The sequence below is a fragment of the Cololabis saira genome, chromosome 1 (assembly GCF_033807715.1).
Source record: "Cololabis saira isolate AMF1-May2022 chromosome 1, fColSai1.1, whole genome shotgun sequence".
Classification (NCBI taxonomy): domain Eukaryota; kingdom Metazoa; phylum Chordata; class Actinopteri; order Beloniformes; family Belonidae; genus Cololabis; species Cololabis saira.
The window spans coordinates 41,442,335-41,460,026 of NC_084587.1; the positions used below are offsets into that span (position 1 = coordinate 41,442,335).

The 17,692-nt window shown below is 45.9% G+C and overlaps 1 protein-coding gene across 1 annotated transcript; it reads right to left on the reverse strand.

Annotated features, from left to right (window-relative positions):
* Nucleotides 1-3,020: 3,020 nt before the first annotated feature.
* Nucleotides 3,021-17,692, reverse strand: spred2a (sprouty related EVH1 domain containing 2a). The gene is made up of 6 exons (XM_061732930.1): nt 17,308-17,692; nt 13,796-13,970; nt 11,846-12,014; nt 9,725-9,789; nt 8,999-9,148; nt 3,021-5,359 (listed from the first exon to the last, which is right to left on the reverse strand). The coding sequence occupies exons 1-6, from the start codon at nt 17,331-17,333 to the stop codon at nt 4,667-4,669; spliced, it is 1,278 nt and encodes a 425-aa protein (XP_061588914.1). The 5' UTR covers nt 17,334-17,692; the 3' UTR covers nt 3,021-4,666.

Sequence of the window (17,692 nt, forward strand, 5' to 3'; positions counted from 1 at the left end):
TTTGAAGCTTGGATGGGTTCATTGCTTCGTTGCCGAGCGTTTCTCCACATAAAATACATAGTGGGTTTGGCGCCTCCAAATCGCCAATTGCAACAAATCCATATTTTATATACATAATGTCGTACTTGCGATTAAAGCTTTTGCTTTTCTTTTTGGTAGGATTTTCCACTTGTTCATCACCATTTCTTTTACTCGAACAACCAGTAAAGAAACGGCTCATGGAGGTTTGCTGAGGTCCGCTCATCTCTGCAGCTGACTGTACCTAACCTGCATACAGCACCTGTGCATGGCGCTGTTCAGTCCAGTCGGGTACCAGAACTTATTGTCCGCCAAGCCATGACAGGGCTGCCATTCAAAGAAACACATTTAGATTTAAACAAGTTTTGGCTGAAATTATATGACAAAAAAATGCTTCAGGTGAAGAATATGGTGTAAAAGTTAACTTATTTCAATAATTCAACTAGAATATGGTGTAAAAGTTAACTTATTTCAATAATTCAACTAGAATATGGTGTAAAAGTTAACTTATTTCAATAATTCAACTAGAATATGGTGTAAAAGTTAACTTATTTCAATAATTCAACTAGAATATGGTGTAAAAGTTAATCTATTTCAATAATTCAACTAGAATTTGGTGTAAAAGTTAATTTATATCAATAATTCAACTTAAAAGGTGAAACTAATATATTACCTAGTCTTATTACATGCAAAGCATGATATTTTGAACCTATGTTATAATTTTGATGATGGAATTGTTTATTGATTTCATAAAATATTCTCTAATTATTTTTTTATTTGGGGCTTTCATAAACTGTGAGCCATAATCAGATAGCAGCGTCTTGCTGCTGCAGGTAACTGCTGCACGGAGATGAGTGACGGACACTGGCTGATTTATGGTTCCGCGTTGCACCGACGCAGAGTAGGGTGCGCGTCGCACGCGTACCCATCGCCGTAGCCATGCCGTCGATTTAACGCGGAACCATAAATCAGGCTTAACTATTTTTTTCTTTTCGTCTTTTCAACTGAGCACGCAAACACAAACTGAGGGTGCAATGCTTGCTTATGCACCCTCGTAGAACCGGGCCTGGCATAATATATGTCCGTATTGGTTCAATACGGAACTTTTAATTCCAATTCCCAACCCCTACCTGGAAGTGAAGCCCGATTCCTCCCCGCAGCGCTGTCTGGCACATATAGAAAGATCTGGGCACAGACGCAGCAGGTCCGCCACAAAGATTTTGCTGGCCTTAATGTTTCCTGTGTTTTATTTGTGTTATTATTGATCAATTTAGTGTTGATGTGTGTGTGTGACAGACGTGTGTATGGGGCGTTAATGAAAATACGGGACAAATCGCAACATTTTCTTCTCAAATAAAGGACAATTCCGTATTTTACGGTACGGGTGGCAACCCTACTTGCAAGTGTTCTTTTATTCGCCGTATCCAGGCTAAAATGCTCCCGAACATTTGAAGTTTTGTTACCCGCAGCTGCGCTGGGAGGGCGCAAAAAAAAAAAAAAAAAAAAGGCTCCGCTGAGACGTCCTGCAGCGCGGCTCTGGGCAGAGATTGTATGAGGTGAAGTGAAAATTACGTGCGGCGTGCACAGGAACTGTCATCGAGAAGAGGCAATAAGAGAGATATTCTGCTTTTCCTGCCTTTCAAAGCTTCAAAACTGTCTTAAGGTATCATATATCCAGTTTTCAGGTCATTTTCCTCAAAAAGTCTTTCTGCTCCCACAAGCATTAACTCCATGCACTGATTGGTCGTCTAAACTTCAAACACAGACCAGCCCTGCACATGCCCGGTAGGCCGGTAGAGCCAGACCTAAAGGCTGGCCAGCTAGACGTTGTCCTCCGGTTAGCCTAGGTTAGTATTTCGGGGGGGGGGGGTATACAAAGAGAAACAATCTGCAAGAAGTCGCAAAAACATGAAAAGTGTTGTTGGTGCAGCCGGATCAGGATCAGTGCTCCATTCCCTGAATGTCCTAAGACAACATACAATAGTGACCGTGAATGATTAAAAAAGAACCAAGATCAACCAATCCAAGAGCAAAGCTGAACTACAGTAAAGTTACAAGGAGTTAAAATAATCAAAAACCAGCGTTCATCTCCAACAATAACCAAGGAAACTTCTAAAATGTCAAGATTTTCAGGAAGTCTGAAGCCCTGCTGAGAGCTGAGAATCATGATCCAAATCAGGGACTGTCCAGCAGAGCTCTGGTTGAAGAAGGCCAAGTCAAGAAGAAACGGTAGGTTCAGACAAAGAACAAGGAAAGAAGCAGGTAAGAGACTTTAACCCGGGTTATTTAGGCAGAACCGCAGGATAAACTGGAGAGACACTGACTTGTTAAACCCTCCTTCCACCTCGGCTCCGCCTCCAACCCATTCAGCCCTGCTTTGGCCGCTCAGGAAACTGAGGCAAGACATGGACCGGTTCTGTCAAGATCTAGAAGTGATGATGGGAGCACAACCAGCCCAGCTGGGCCTCACCAGGCTCTGGCTCCGCGGTGGAGAAGTGGTTATCGTGGGTAACGAGCAGAGACACAAACCAGGTCAGCCTGAAGCGCTGAGCGCTCTCTGGAACCAGGAACAGTTTGTTGTTTACTGAACAGAACAGGTGGTCGTGGTCACGGTTGTGGTCACGGCCATTTTCACGGTCACGGTCGTGGTCACGGTTTTGGTCACGGTCGTGGTTTTGGTCACGGCCGTGGTCATGGTCGTGGTCATGGTCGTGGTCACGGTTTTGGTCACGGTCACGGTCGTGGTTTTGGTCACGGTCGTGGTCATGGTCATGGTCGTGGTCATGGTTGTGGTCACGGTTTTGGTCACGGTCATGGTCATGGTCATGGTTGTGGTCGTGGTCGTGGTTTTGGTCACGGTCGTGGTTTTGGTCATGGTCATGGTTGTGGTCACGGTTTTGGTCACGGTCGTGGTCATGGTCGTGGTCATGGTTGTGATCACGGTTTTGGTCACGGTCGTGGTTTTGGTCGTGGTTGGGGTCACGGTTATCCTCGTGGTCACGGTCGTGGTCACGGTCGTGGTCGTGGTCGCCCCAGATACAAAGGACTGAGCCAGTAATGGCCCACACCTTTTCTCTCTATGTGGTCGTGGATGACAGCGTTGAGTTTTGCCTTCTAAACTCGGCCATATATCTATCAGACACGGTCCAAATCTTTGAGTCTTTGAGTCATGACTGAAGGTTAGAAGGTCAGGCGTCAGTACAGAACCGTTAACAATTGTGATGCACAATAATGACGTGTTTGTCTGTTCACATCAGGTTTTGTGCAGATTTGCAAATAAAATTTGAGTAAAAAGATCAAATACGTCTTACATCCCATTTTGAGGAGAATGTGGTGAGTTAGTTGGTTCAGGAGCTGACGCTCAACCCGTCAAAGCTGTGAGGAGTTCCTGCGACAAAGCTTGAAGAAGCCGAGTCATTTCAGATCTGGGGTAGCAGCTGGACAGACGTTTCAGGTAAAATCATGTATTTTCTTTACGATTTACAAGTCCTGAACGGAGGTTTGTTTCATTCATGTCATTGGACCAGACGATGTTCTCGGTTGGACTGGTCAGATGTTCCTGTTGGGACGTAAACCTCTGGGAAATTCACCGCATTAAAACATAAATACCTCACTATCACCCGGTCACAGTATGCTGTCGAAGTCCTACACGGAGTTGATATTGGTCAGGAAAAAATAATTAACATGCAAATGAATCGTTTAATTAAAAGATATGCTTTGGAGTTCAAAGAGGTTAATCCTGACAACAGCTGCTGTAACCCACATCCAAGCTTGTCGAAACTGGACCTCATATGAGCCATGTGACTCATGTCACGACCCAAATCAGAGCCAGCTCGTGACCTCAAGGCCACTTCCTGTGACCTCACACTACCGGGGTCACACTACAGTGGTGAGACTGGACCACAAGAGCACTGAGCTGTTACCGCTTCACGTATACAAGCTAATTAACCCCAGCCGCCAGGTTCTGTGATACAGAACTGCTCACGGGAGCGGTCCAGGAGGAGTCCGGGTCGGTTCAGCTTCTATGTGACATCACAGGTGGGAGGCCTGACCAACCATGCTGTGGGCGAGCGCCACCGTCTGAAGGAACACAGTGTGGATCAAGAACCTAATCCTAATTTTTTGCATTTTTTTAACCGATCCGGGCTGTGTGTTAACGTGTTAGCGTTGCGCTGGTGCAGACCTTCACTCATCCAGGTCACGATGGTCCTCAAAGGCTCGAATCAACGCGACAGCACTTCCTTTCAGCGGTTTTTGACGACGTTCTGGCTTCTGTCCAGAAGAGTTCCTCAGTTCAGTTTGAACATCAGTTGTTCTGGATGGACGTCGAGGCGTCTTGTAGAACCGACAACAGGAAGTCCTGTTGCTTTGATTCCAGTCTTTGAGTGTCACCTGAAAATATACATATTTACACATGATGTGATGTTTTATGTTGGAAACAGTTTTCTTGGCGAGGCCTTTTGGTCCTCAGCGATTGGGCAAAGAAAACACTTATTTTTTTTCTTTTTTGCCACTTCCTTCTGGAAAATGAGACAAACAACCACGACGACAACAACAACCACAACAACAACGACAGAAATCACTGCGGCCTTTACTTCTCCGGCTCCACCGTCCAGTCTCTGTGGGGTGGGCGGGGCCCGCGACCCCCTCAGCCCACGGCTTTGTGCTTCCCGCCGCAGCAGTGGCAGGCCACGCCGCAGCGGTGGCACGCCCTCAGGGGGGCGTAGCAGCACATGCAGGGCGCCAGCAGTGACAGACCCACCAGCACCGTCCAGCGCAGGCAGAAGCGCTCGTCGCTGGTGTCGCAGGAGCACGGGTCCGAGTAGTCGCCCTCCGGGTCCGACATGCAGTGGTACAGCAGGCTGTCGGCGCACCATATGAAGCTGACACGCCGGATGCAGGTCTGAATGGGGTCGGGGGCCTCCTGGCAGCGGCCCCGCCCGTTGTCCTCGCGGTGGAACATGTCCTGGCAGTAAACGCAGCGGAGATGATCCTTGTTCTCCGACTGCTGCTTACCTTTGGGCTGAAGGGCTCGCGGCTGCAGCGTCACCATGGGCCTGTGGCCGCCGCCCACATCCAGGCAGCCGGGTTTACCGTGGCAGGCTCGCCGCAGGTCGCAGCTCAGCGGATACGGGTAGGAGTAGTTGTGTTTGGGATGCTCACGTTTGGTGAACTGCACGCACACTTCTGGGTTGTGGGGCTGGGGGAGTTTGTCCCGCGTGGGGTTGGCGTGCCGGTAGTCCTCGTAGCCGGTGAGCCAGGTTCGGTGGTGGGAGTTGGCGCGTCCAGAGTCCTCCTCCTCCACCGGGAAGCTTACGTGACGGGAAAATATGTGCACTGCCTGCAGAGACATGCAGGACGGCGTTAGTTTCAGAGGATGAAAACGCCATTGCGACATCTGTTTGTTTCTAATCATTTCAAAGAACTCATCAGTTGTAGCTGAGGCATCAGCGGTAAGCGCACACAAATCTGTACATCTGTACATGAACCTAAGAGGAGGCGTTGAGGAAGACAAGAGGACCACCAGCAGGAAACAGGACAACAGTGAAGCCAGACCATGGACGTCATGCAGCAGCTCACCACCTACATCCCCTCCCTGCCTGACCCTCTCTTTGCCTGCTTTGAGGTAACTGATACAACCCCCTGAGCTCACTCTGAGCACAGAGGACATCAGCAGGTACTCCAAGGTGTTAACCCCAGGGAAGCTGCCGACGGCATCCCGGGGAGGAAACTCAGCGACTGTGCCGATCAGCTGGCAGAGCGATTCATGAAAATGTTCAACCTGTCATCGTCCCCATTTGCTTTAAATCTGCCATCATCGTTCCCGTCCCCAAGAACCTCTAGCAGCAGCTTCAATGTCTTCAGACCTGTAGATCTCACCATCGAGAGGCTGGTTCTGGTGCACAACAAGGCTGCCTACAGGGTGGCCCAAGGTTGTTCAGAGGACAACACAGCCCGCACCCAGGCCCACATGCTGGACCTGGGTGGGAACCAGCACACATACAGGTGGTTAATGGACTTTCTAACCAAGCGGTCACAGGTCAGGCTGGAGCCCCACCATTGTTCCTCCCTGACACTAGGGATGGGCGGTATGGACTAAAAAATGTATCACGATCATTTCGGGCATTTATCCCGATAACGATAAAAATGACGATAAAAAAATACCAATTCAACTCCACCTTTTTAACTATAAATCTATCTCGCTCTCAGATCCACCATGTTTGTTACACAAAAACATCATCAATTTATTCTTTCTTTCTTTCTTTCTTTCTTTCTTTCTTTCTTTCTTTCTTTCTTTCTTTCTTTCTTTCTTTCTTTCTTTCTTTCTTTCTTTCTTTCTTTCTTTCTTTCTTTCTTTCTTTCTTTCTTTCTTTCTTTCTTTCTTTCTTTCTTTCTTGCTCATCTCTTTCTTTCTTGCTCATTTCTTTCTTTCTTGCTCATTTCTTTCTTTCTTTCTCTTTCTTTCTGGCTCATTTCTTTCTTTCTTTCTGGCTCATTTTTTTCTTTCTTTCTGGCTCATTTTTTTCTTTCTTTTTTTCTTTCTTTCTTTCTTTCTTTCTTTCTTTCTTTCTTTCTTTCTTTCTTTCTGGCTCATTTATATTTCTTTCTTTCTTTTTTTCTTTCTTTCTTTCTTTCTATTTATTTATTTCTTTTTTTCTTTTTTTCTGGCTCATGTCTGTCTTTCTTTCTTTCTTTCTTTCTTTCTTTCTGGCTCATTTCTTCCTTCCTTCCGTCGTCAACGGGAATTTATCGTTTTTACCTCGAGATGACAAATTCTTACCGTGGACAATTTTTTTGACAGTTTATCGTGAACGGTAAAATATCGCCCATCCCTACCTGACACTCAATCTCTTGGGCTCCGCAGGGTTGTGACCTGAGTTATCTTTGTCCTCATCCCACAAGACTGTACACCAGCACGCACACATCACTGAGTTCATGGACGTTACCACTGAGCTGAGACTGATGAAGAACCGGTACCAGTCATAAAGCCTCTAGACCGACTCCACAGATAACCGTTCCCTTTCCCTGAATTTCTAGAACAAAGGATGTGGTTTTATGGTTCTGATAGTTTCCTGTTTTATTTTGAAGCCTGTGTCTTTGGCGTTTCAGTTCTGGTTTGATCTTCCTGTTTCCCATCTGCCCTGATCGTCTGCACCTGTGTCTCGTTAACCCCTCTGTGTACTGTATATCTGGTCTTGTCTTTCCCTTGCTCCCTGCTGTTTCCTCCCTCCGTGTTTTTACTTTCAGGTTTTATCCTGCTCAGCAGTGCTTTTGTTTGTTTAAAGGAGCTTAAAGCAGGATTGAGGCAGGATTTATGAAAAAAATTCGTGTACGTTTTAAGTTTTCTAGTAATAATGTCAGATGAAGTGTTCCAAATCAAAAAGAATGATCCCTCTAGTGTATCTCTCCGTTGCCTTGAACAGGCTGTGTGCTGCAAAATGTGCTGCAATTCGGTCCCGAATTTCCCGCGCTGGGCTGCGGATGTGACGTCACATGACGCTGCATGTGCGCTCTCCCCGTTCTCCCGTACCGGCTTCACTGTTGGCTGCAGTACCCCCAACGGCCGTTGTGGCGAAGGGTGGCGCTAGAGAGTCTCATTTCTTAAAAGGAGCCTCATGCTCCTTTAACATAATAAATCACAATTTTTTGAAACTCCTGCCTCCTGGTCTCTTGCATCTGGGTCCTACTCCAATCTCATTCCTAACAGAACGGACCAGCCATCATGGACCCAGCAGGAGAGACTTTCGATTTGTACAAGTTCTTCTACCCTGACAGAGTGGAGTTCTTTCACCAGATGGTGAAGAGGACAGGGACCTGTTGGCAGGAGCAGGAATCCCCCTTCTGGGGAACACGCCTGGCTCGAGGTGGGCACAGGTGTTTTCAGCCTGTCCCTGTTCCAGTGGTGGTCCCGGACGCACCCGAAGCCGCCCCCCCCGGACTCTGTCTGCCCAGTCCCGAGAGTGTCCCTCTGTCCCATCTGCTCGGCCCTGAGGACGGCCCCCCAAACTGTCTCGCCGGTCTACCCAGCCTAGTGCCCAGACTTTGTTTTGGCCCACATTCCTAACATGTGGTTGTGTGTTTCAGGAAACAGAAGGAGGATGCTGCTCCCTTATTCATTGAAGGACAAATTGTGGAGACATGTCCGTCTCAGAACTGCCACGATTATTGTTTTGACAGAGATCGGTGACGGGACAATGTCTGGCTGGACGGATGTTATTTTAGTGAAAATGAATGCACTGGTTCAGGTCCACCCTCATTTGCATCCAAGTTGGATTGAAAGATTTCTTTGCATCATTATTTGTACCGTTGCTTTGACTGTAATCTGGACAGCAGGATTTGTTACTCCAAAACGGGTTTCCAGAGGCCAAGTCTTCCAGTGCCACAGTCCTGCAAATGAGCGGGTTATTTATGGACTTCTCTCATTATAGCGCAGGGAAACATCCGAGACAAATGTCTCAAACCTGATGCTTCAAGGGCATCACAGATACTGCATGCTGTTTTCAAACTACCAGAGATGTACGTTGCAGGGGTTGGAAGAGCGTCTTCTGTAGACCAAGTGAAGAAGGTCCTGTGGGATCAAGCACATCCATCCAGGTGAGGACCGTCTCCCTCGTTCACATCTCCAGCCTCCTTCCTTGATGCCGTTGGCTCACCTCTTTAACCATTAATGGCTCATCCTGACAATGTCTGGGATCACCAGCTTGTTCCTTCCTTTCCTCGTTGCTCTTGACCAGTTTTTTTGGGGCCCACCAGGTCACCTGGTGCTGTAGATGACTGGCAGCCTTCTCTGCTCAGACTGGTACCATGGCTGGCTGCCCCGCTAACATGATTGAGTGCCTCAGCTGGAACCCCAGCCTCATATTTCCCCGTTTACAGCTCTGTTAAGCTTGATCTTCCCAAACAGACCCTTGACTCCCTCATTGAAATGCCACAAATTATTTGTAAAAGATTCTCAGTGGAAGTGCCTGAGTAGACTCACTGGATCCAGGAAGTAGCGATCCGATGGACGGTTCTGTTCGTGGTGCAGGATGCAGTGGTGGCGTCGTTGCTCACAGAAGTGGGCCGGAGCAAGCGTGTGCGTCACCGGTTCTCTCCTCTGAGACGAGTTGGATGAGCTGTCGGTGGCGGTCTGCAGGACAGAGAGAAGACATGAGCAGGAGGAATTCTGTGTCATGATATCTACAATTGCTGACTCATTTCCACATGTTTTTACTCATCAGTATCTCATGTAAATTCTTCAAGCTTGAGTTCAACAGGAAGTGGGGGTTGTGTAGAAGCTTTGCTTTGCCCTCAAGTCTCAGTGGGAGCACTTCCCAGCACTGTCTTCTCAGCTGGATTCGTAAGATTACGAGTTTACCTGAAGGAGAATGCTCGGGTAGTCTGCACCTTGGAAGGTGAAGATCTCACCATGTCTCTAGAATTATACATGCTTACCAGCCACCACATCTCCTCGTACGTGAGTCATCTCCTCCGAACTGATAACCTACAGCCTCCACAGGTTAACGTCCACATGCGAGTCAAAGCTGCCGGTGGTGTTTTATTTTGAAAATTCACAGGATTCCCCGTTCAAGTAAGTTGGAATTTTTTCAACGTTTTCAGTGACTACTAGGTGTTTTTCTGTCTTTAATGCAACAGTATCGACAGATTATGTAAACCTCCCCGGTTTATGAAACAGGTTTTCATGTCTTTAAGACAAACGTCTCACCGTGAAGACGTCGTCGTCCCCGAGCTCTGCTTCATTCTGCAGCGTGGATGAGGACGTGGTGGACCCTGCAGGTCAGAGAGAAGATATGTCAAGATGACCCGGTTACTCTGGATAACATCTAAGTGGTTATTCAATAATCAAAGCTGGCATATGTGCAGATCATCAAATACAGTCAACAAGTAATCAAAGAGAAACCTCCAATTAGCAGTTACATGTCTGGTTCTTCTACTACTTCACAAAAGAAGGTCCAGTGACAGCGGCCCATTTCTCGAGGGCTAGATTGTTTAAGAACGTGACTTAGGATGCTTTCACACCTGTGGCCCGTTTGTTTTGTTCCGATTTAGGGGCTAAATCGATACAGTTGTTTCGTTTCTCGTTTGTGGGGTTTGTGTTCACAAGGCAAGCGTCTGTAGCGGTTCAAAGCTGTTAACAAATGCCATGCTGAACCAGCTATTCTCTCATTGGTCAGAGATAAATGCGGGAGGGGTTTCCTCTTCCGCACCCTGGGAAAAACAACAAGCCCCTTTCACAGAGAGGGCGCAAAGCGCAGACCGCCGCCGCCGGCGATCACATTCATGTATGTGCTACCGCGGTGCAAGAGCGGAGCGCTCTGCGGGCGAGAAGGCGCCCGCCGCAGGGTTTGCGCAGCGCAAACCCTGCGCTGAATTGAAAATTTTTTAATTTCACCGTGCCACGCTGGGACGACATCTCGGCACGTCCAATAGGAGAGAAGGTGGTGGATGCTGTGCCGACTCTTCTCCCTCCGTCGCGGTAGCACATACACAATGAATGGAGTTGTGTCAGTTGCTGTGTCGATTATGTTCTCACTCCAAATAAAAAAACGCACCGCTCCAGGTCTCGAATGGAATCGGGCCGAGACCACCTCTCCTAGGTGATCTCGGCTCGCTTGTTTTGTGCCGCATCCGAGCGCAATTGCTGTGTTCATATATACCAAATGAATCGATCTTTAGGGGGAAACGCTCCCTGTTCCGGAACAACTGCTCCAAACAGGTGTGAAAGCACCCTAAGTAATAATAGGAACAATGTTGAAACTGTGAACTTCAATGAATCTCTTAATGTCCTCATTTCATCTGACAGCTTCTTCTAATGCTTCTACGCTGATGATACCCAACTGTTCCCATCATTCCCACCTGAGGACCCACCCAGTCTCAGCTTCTACCTCATCTGTCTCTCAGAGATATCCACATGGAGGAAGGACCGCTACCATCAATAAACATCCCTAATATTGATCTATTGATCATAACTGCTAATCACACAAACAGCTCTTGCTTTAGACCAGCACCATCTACTATCTCGACTACTGCAATGCTCTTCTACTAGGTCTCCCAGCATGCACTTCTTCCATAAACTAGTAAGGTGGCGTGACCTCTTCCATGTCAGTGACCTCCACTGGTCTAATCAATCAATCAAACTATTTGTATTGCGGCTTTTATATAACTTGTGCAACATAAAGTGCTTTACATCACTAAAACTGAACAGCAAACAATTAAAAAAAACAAAACAACTATCTCTCCCAGCTTCAACCACTACAACAGATTATCATGATTGCTCACATAAAAACAACACACATACCAGTAATATCAATAATATTATTATAACACCAATAACATTAATACTAAAGCAGCAATGACGAAACACTAGCTTTAATCTTTTGAGAAAAAAGCTAAAGAAAAAAAACTAATACAAAAAAAAACCTGAGTGAAAAAATAAGTATAGCAGGAACATATAAATGAATGAATAAATTCATTTAAAATAAATTACTAAAAGCAGAAAATGTGGGCAGAGTTAAAACTATATACATGTTTAAATAAATAAATCAAATCACAATAAAACGCTAGGGATGTTCAGGTACCGTTTGTGAGGAACATTCAGGTACAGAGTGTAGGAACGTTCGGGTACAGTGTGTAGGAAAGTTCAGGAACAGTGTGTAGGAACAGAGATGGTCTACAGTGGAGGTTCCAGTGCCAGTATGACAAACTCTGGTATGTTACAGAAATTAATCTATTACTTAGCAATAACTGAATCTTTAGCGTAATTTAGTGTCAACACTCTGAGTGCAGCTTCTTACTGAACCTGTGACCTGCCGCTTCCTGTTCGCACCTTCTGTCAGGTCCTCCAGTGCTTTCCTCACCCCGCGGTCGAATGCTCGAGCATCGGTCGGGCTCTGGAAAGTCAGACCACACTTTTTGTTGTCCACCCTCCAGTGGTGGAATGTGGGCGTGGCCTTCGTGTAGACCAGGTCCTTCTTCAAGATGCACTCCAGAATCACCTGATAAAAGGAAACCAAATATAGAAGAACAGCTTCAGCCGTTGTCCGCCACTGCAGACGACTGCTGTTGTGGAGGAGAAGGCATAGTTTGGTCAGGATGAATTCAGAATAATTACTACATGAAGAGTAAATAATCATTATGTTTTCATGACGTGAAGGAGATTGAAGAGGCCATTTCAAATGGGCCAGTATGCTGGAGCCAAAAACTTCATCAGAAAAACTAGTTATTCCCTCTGTGATGTCACCCTTCAGTTTTTTGAGGACCAGCTGTGAAGCCGGTTTTTCATGACTCTGAATGACATCCATACAGACAGGTGGAAGCAAGCAGTGGGATGATCAGAGGGGGGGACTGCAGGTCAGCATGCAGCTCCTGAAGCTCTGGCCTGCAAACATGCACAAAACAGAAAAAGAGGGGGCAGACTAGCACAACAAACTACAAGAACGATGGACAACAATGATGGTTATGAGATACTTCTTATTAATAAATTAAAATGGAAGAGAAGAAGAGAAGAGAAGGAGGGGTGATGTGCGACAGTTTACAGGCGACATGGAGTTTAACACCGTAGGTGAGGACGAGATCGAGGGCATGATTAAAACAGTGCGTTGGTTTGTTTACTTTTTGTGAGATGCCCATTGATTATAGAAGAGAATTAAAAGCTAATTTAAGATTATGGCTTTCAACATCCATATGAATGTTAAAGTCACCCACTATGATGACTTTATCTGTACTGATCAATAAACCAGATAGGAAATCTGAAAATTCAGACAGAAACTCTAGAGCAGCACCAGCATGGGGCCAGTACACTACCACTAACAAAACTGGCTTCTCTGATTTCCAGCTCGGGAGTTTCAGACTAAGCATGAGGCTTTTGAATGTATTATAATCGCATTTAGGTTTAGATTTTGTTTGAAGACTGGAGTTATACATTTCTGCAACTCCTCTGCCTCGGCCCGTGCTTCGAGGAATATGATGATTAAAGTAGCCGGGCGGAGTCGATTCATTCAAACTAACTTCCTCCTGTAGCCATGTTTCTGTTAAACAGGAAATATCACTCCTGGTCTCTGTAATTAGATCATTTACTAATAGAGGAACTCAACAATCGTATATTTAGTAGTCCGCATCTAATGTTTCAGTCTCTAATTGTTACTAAATGCGCATTTGTTTTAATTTCTGCAAGGTTATTTGGATTAATGCCTGTATCACACCACACCTGGTAAACTTTTGGAGGGCGGGGAACTGCAACCAATTCTATTTTGCTAGGCACCTTGTTAGAATCCCCACTTACATAATGCATTCCTACAGTTTTATTGGTAGGCGTTGGTCCTCGAGAAGCAGCAGAGAAGCGTGTAAGACTGCAGTTCTGCATCCTGGCCTGGACCCTGGATTGTCAGGAGGAGTGTCTACTAATATTGGCCAGATTTCTGGAAATAAGAGCTGCATCATCCCGGGTGGGATGAATGCTGTCCCTTCTAATCAGATTGGGCTTTCAACAAACGGTCTTTCAATTGTCAATAAAGGCCAGCCTATTAGTCCAGCTTTCAGCTCTATTAGTCCTGGTTTCAGCTGTACTAGTCCACAGATGTTTCAATGGTGACACCACTGCGACAGAAACAGTGTGGGCATGTTCCAGCATCTCTAAAACATGATGTCATGCACTACCATGAAAAAAATGTTTCAAAATCATCTTCAGAACCCTTGTTGGTGACATCAGATGAGGTTGGACCACTTCTTCTTCTACAGCCTCTACACAGAGAAGTTTGTGAAGGTTGTCTTCACTCACCTGCCGGTCCTTCAGACGTTCTCCGTGGATGATGAAGGTGCTGCGTCCCAGCAGCTCTTTCGGCAGCATCCTGCACACGCCTACTCTGCTCAGACAACCGTCCTGCGCCAACCAGCCGCCGCTCGACTCGTCTCTGGTCATCACCACCGCTTTAACGCGCACAATGTAGCTGTCACTGCAGAAGAGAGAAGCGCAATCACAGATGAGATTATGGTCTTGATATATGTGCACTGGACTCAGGGAGGAGGTCGGGGTGGCGAGAAGACGTTCATAGTCGGGACCTTTACACAACGGAGCAGAATCGATCCAGATCTAGAGTATAGTCCAGACGGCATCTGGGGTTCAAACAAAACCTCTGGACACATCAGTGCTACACAATACTTGTTAAGATTATCAGAAATACTCACTGATACTGCTGAAAAAGAAGGCATAAGCGACCTAAGCGGCTGCTTAGGCCCCGTGACCACTAGGGGGCCCCCAAGAGTTAAAAAAATAAAATAAAAAATAAAAGAATTTTTTTTACGTGTGAGTGATGATTCATACATTATCAAAGGTATGTTATTGTACAAAAACACAATAATTAATATGATTACATAAACAATATTATGTTAACAGACTAGAGTAGACTACTGGTGGCATATTGACTACTGCCTCTCCAGAGCTCCTGGTAATGTGTTCATTCAACCGTGTATTGCGCACGGCACTTCGCATCTGAGGAGTGGGTTGATGGCCCACAATGTCGCAAAAACAGACTTTATTTGTTTATTCTATTTAATTATGTCTGTTTTTGTAATTTTGAATTTATTCTTATATGGAGAACATATTGATGAGGTACTGTTTATCTAAGTTGAGTGATTTTAATTAGAGTTCTAGTTTTTGTAGTACTTTGTTGTTGCACTTAATTGTTGTTGTTCCACTTCAAATTGCTGTTGCAGTTTATTTAAAATCAAAAATAACGTAGATAACGTGTTTACAGTAAATGGTTTATAAATGATCTATTTGATTATTTTGTTTCTTTTAGTAGGCCTACACTGTAGATGACACTGAATTTGCTACCATTTCATATTAAAAACCGTAGATTGGTAAAAACATGCCAGGCTGACAATAGGATGATGGAAACAACACTGCTGCAACTGTGCAGCTCTTTGACCTTTTATATGTTGCTTCTCTGTGTGGCCAGTAGGGGCAGTTGCTGACTTTGCAAAATATGAATTGAAAGATTTTTCTGCAAATGTGTTAATCTGTTGTAGCTTCCATGGTCTTAATCCCTGTGGATTACAATCTAACTACAACAAAAAGTTCTTACATCTAGTTTTACAAGTGTATTTGTATACAGGGAAGAACATGAAATAAGTTTATAGTGGGTGTGTGAAGGATCAATAATCAGTATTATTGGCAGTAATAGAGGGCCCCAAAATCACATTTTGCTTAGGGCCCCATGAAGGCTTGGGCTGGCCCTGAACAGAAGTATCAGCGAGTTTTTACTTCTGTGTACACTCTGATAACAAGTAGTGTTGTTTCATTAGTTGGACTGTTACCGCCTTCTGGAATCACATGAACTTTGTATAATTGTATAAAACTACAACAAATTAAATTAAACTGGAAGACAACTGAATGAAGTGGGTTGTTTTTGATAGCACTGCGCTGAAACTGCACATGAATAGGTTCTAAACCAGCTCTATACGAGAACTGAACTGAACTGAAGTCTCAAAATTCTCAAAGAAGTTCTCAAACACGCAGCAGGTTACAGCGGAGGGTGAAGCGGCAGGGATGAGAACCAGCACCTCCACACCTGAGACCATGCTTCTCAATCAGAAAAGGATGGGTTCTTCTCTCCAGGTCAGGAGAGAGGTTCTGCAGTTTCAGCATCTGAGGGTCTTGTTCATGAGTGAGAGAAGAATGCAGCAGGATATCTACAGGTGGATCTGCGTCTGTCGTGGCGAACAGAGAGGTGAGACGCTGTTCACCGGTGGAGCTACGTTCCTCCCCTCACCTATGGAACTGTGGGTAGTGACTGGAAGAACAAGATGGAGGATACAAGCAGCTGAGATGAGGTTCCTCTGCAGGGTTCTTGGTAGGGTTGCCAACTTTCAGAAATAGAAATAAGGGACGCCCTGATTTCAGCAGCGCAGGAGCCAAAAGAAAAAAGCCCCCAAACTTCTAAACTGAATAAAAATGTGTTTATTTTTATATAAAATTTGTATATAAAAAAACAAAATGCTTTGATTTAAAGTTTAAAGTGCTTTAATAGCATTGAACTTGCATGACTGTACAGACAGCCAACCATACTAGCAACTGAAATATCCTCCTATGCTACTGTATGTCCACATCAGCCCAAATGTATAATATAGCTACAGGTGAAGAATATGGTGTAAAAGTTAACTTATTTCAATAATTCAACTAGACTATGGTGTAAAAGTTAATTTATTTCAATAATTCAACTAGACTATGGTGTAAAAGTTAATTTATTTCAATAATTCAACTAGAATATGGTGTAAAGGTTAATTTATTTCAATAATTAGTTTAGTATTAGTATTAGTATTAGTATTAGTTCAATACGGGACGCAACATTTTTTTCTCAAATAAAGGACAATTCCGTATTTTACGGGACGGGTGGCAACCCTAGTTCTTGGACTCATCCAGGAGAGACTCGGAGTGGTCACTGACTGGTCCTCCACATCCAGAGAAGCTCCTCCCTGGTAACATGACTGGGACCCTGGTCATGTGACTGGGACCCTGGTCATGTGACTGTGACTGTGAAGGAGCACCTGTGCACTCCAGATGCACAGCTGCTGTCTGCTGAGAGTTCACCTGTGTTACCTGCTGCCTATGACGTCATCACTACAGTTGTTGCCAGGCAACAGACACTCCTGATGATCACCAGAGTTCACAACAGCCATATTTGACTTCCTCATATTTTCACAAGCTTTTGGTAATTACACTGCAACAATGTTATTGCTCCTTTTTCATAAACTACTAGTTATTTCTATTCCATCATTTTAAATTATTTTACGTGACAACGGTGTTGAAACAGTTTTAAAGTATCAAGTCTCCAAAGAATCTGAAACCATCTACAAGTTCAGCATGAAAACATCCTTCTGTGGATCTTTATCCCACTGATCTACCATGTGCATGATAATCATTCAGACACTTTTAATCACACAAACCATCAAACATGAAGGGGGGGGGGGGGGGGGGGGGGTTGCAGGTGACTGTAAATAGTGGTCACGTGGCCCTGAGGTGTGAGGACAGCTGTCAGAACCAGAACCAGAACCTTCTGCACTCCTGCAGCAGAACCACCAGCTGATGGTGATATGATGACTCACAGCAGCCTCAGAGGTGTCAACTCAACCCTGGTCACGTGGTCCCGCAGACACCCCCATCCTCACAGACCCTCACCTAACCACGTGATCACAGCACACACCTGAGCAGCAGCGCGCACACGCGCGTCCCCGCCACAGCCTCGGCATGATGGGGGTGTTATTGTGGAGCGGGAGGGGGGGGGTACTCACTCGTCTGGGTGCGTGTCCTCGCTCATTGTTTCCTGTTCCAGCTCCGGTAGTGTCGAGCTCCCGCCGCCGCAGCGCGCTGCGGCTCCTGCATGGCTCCTCTGCCCGCAGCGGCAGGCGCGGCAGACGCGGCAGGCGCGGCAGCGGCAGACGCGGCAGCGGCAGGCGCGGCAGACGCGGCAGACGCGGCAGCAGCTCCCTCCCACGCACTGCGCGTCCTGATCTGTGTTCTTGCAACCTCAGATGTGTCCTGTTATCCCTCCAGCACCTATCAGTCATCAGCCCGTGGAGCGCATCCTGTCCGTTCCGCCGGGCCGGTCTGGATGGCGGTGACCGGCTGGTGTCGGTGAGGAGGATGCTGGACGAGCCCCATCTCTGCCTCACTCCA

What these genes read in the sequence shown, in the direction of transcription:
- spred2a (XM_061732930.1), bottom strand. Translation starts at nt 17,333, where the DNA reads ATGAGCGAGGACACGCACCCAGACGA. An exon ending in AACGTCTGAAGGACCGGCAG is followed by an intron (nt 12,015 to 13,795) that starts GTGAGTGAAGAC and finishes TCCTTTTATCAG; the next exon opens with GTGATTCTGGAGTGCATCTT. An exon ending in ATCGCTACTTCCTGGATCCA is followed by an intron (nt 5,360 to 8,998) that starts GTGAGTCTACTC and finishes ATGTCTCTGCAG; the next exon opens with GCAGTGCACATATTTTCCCG.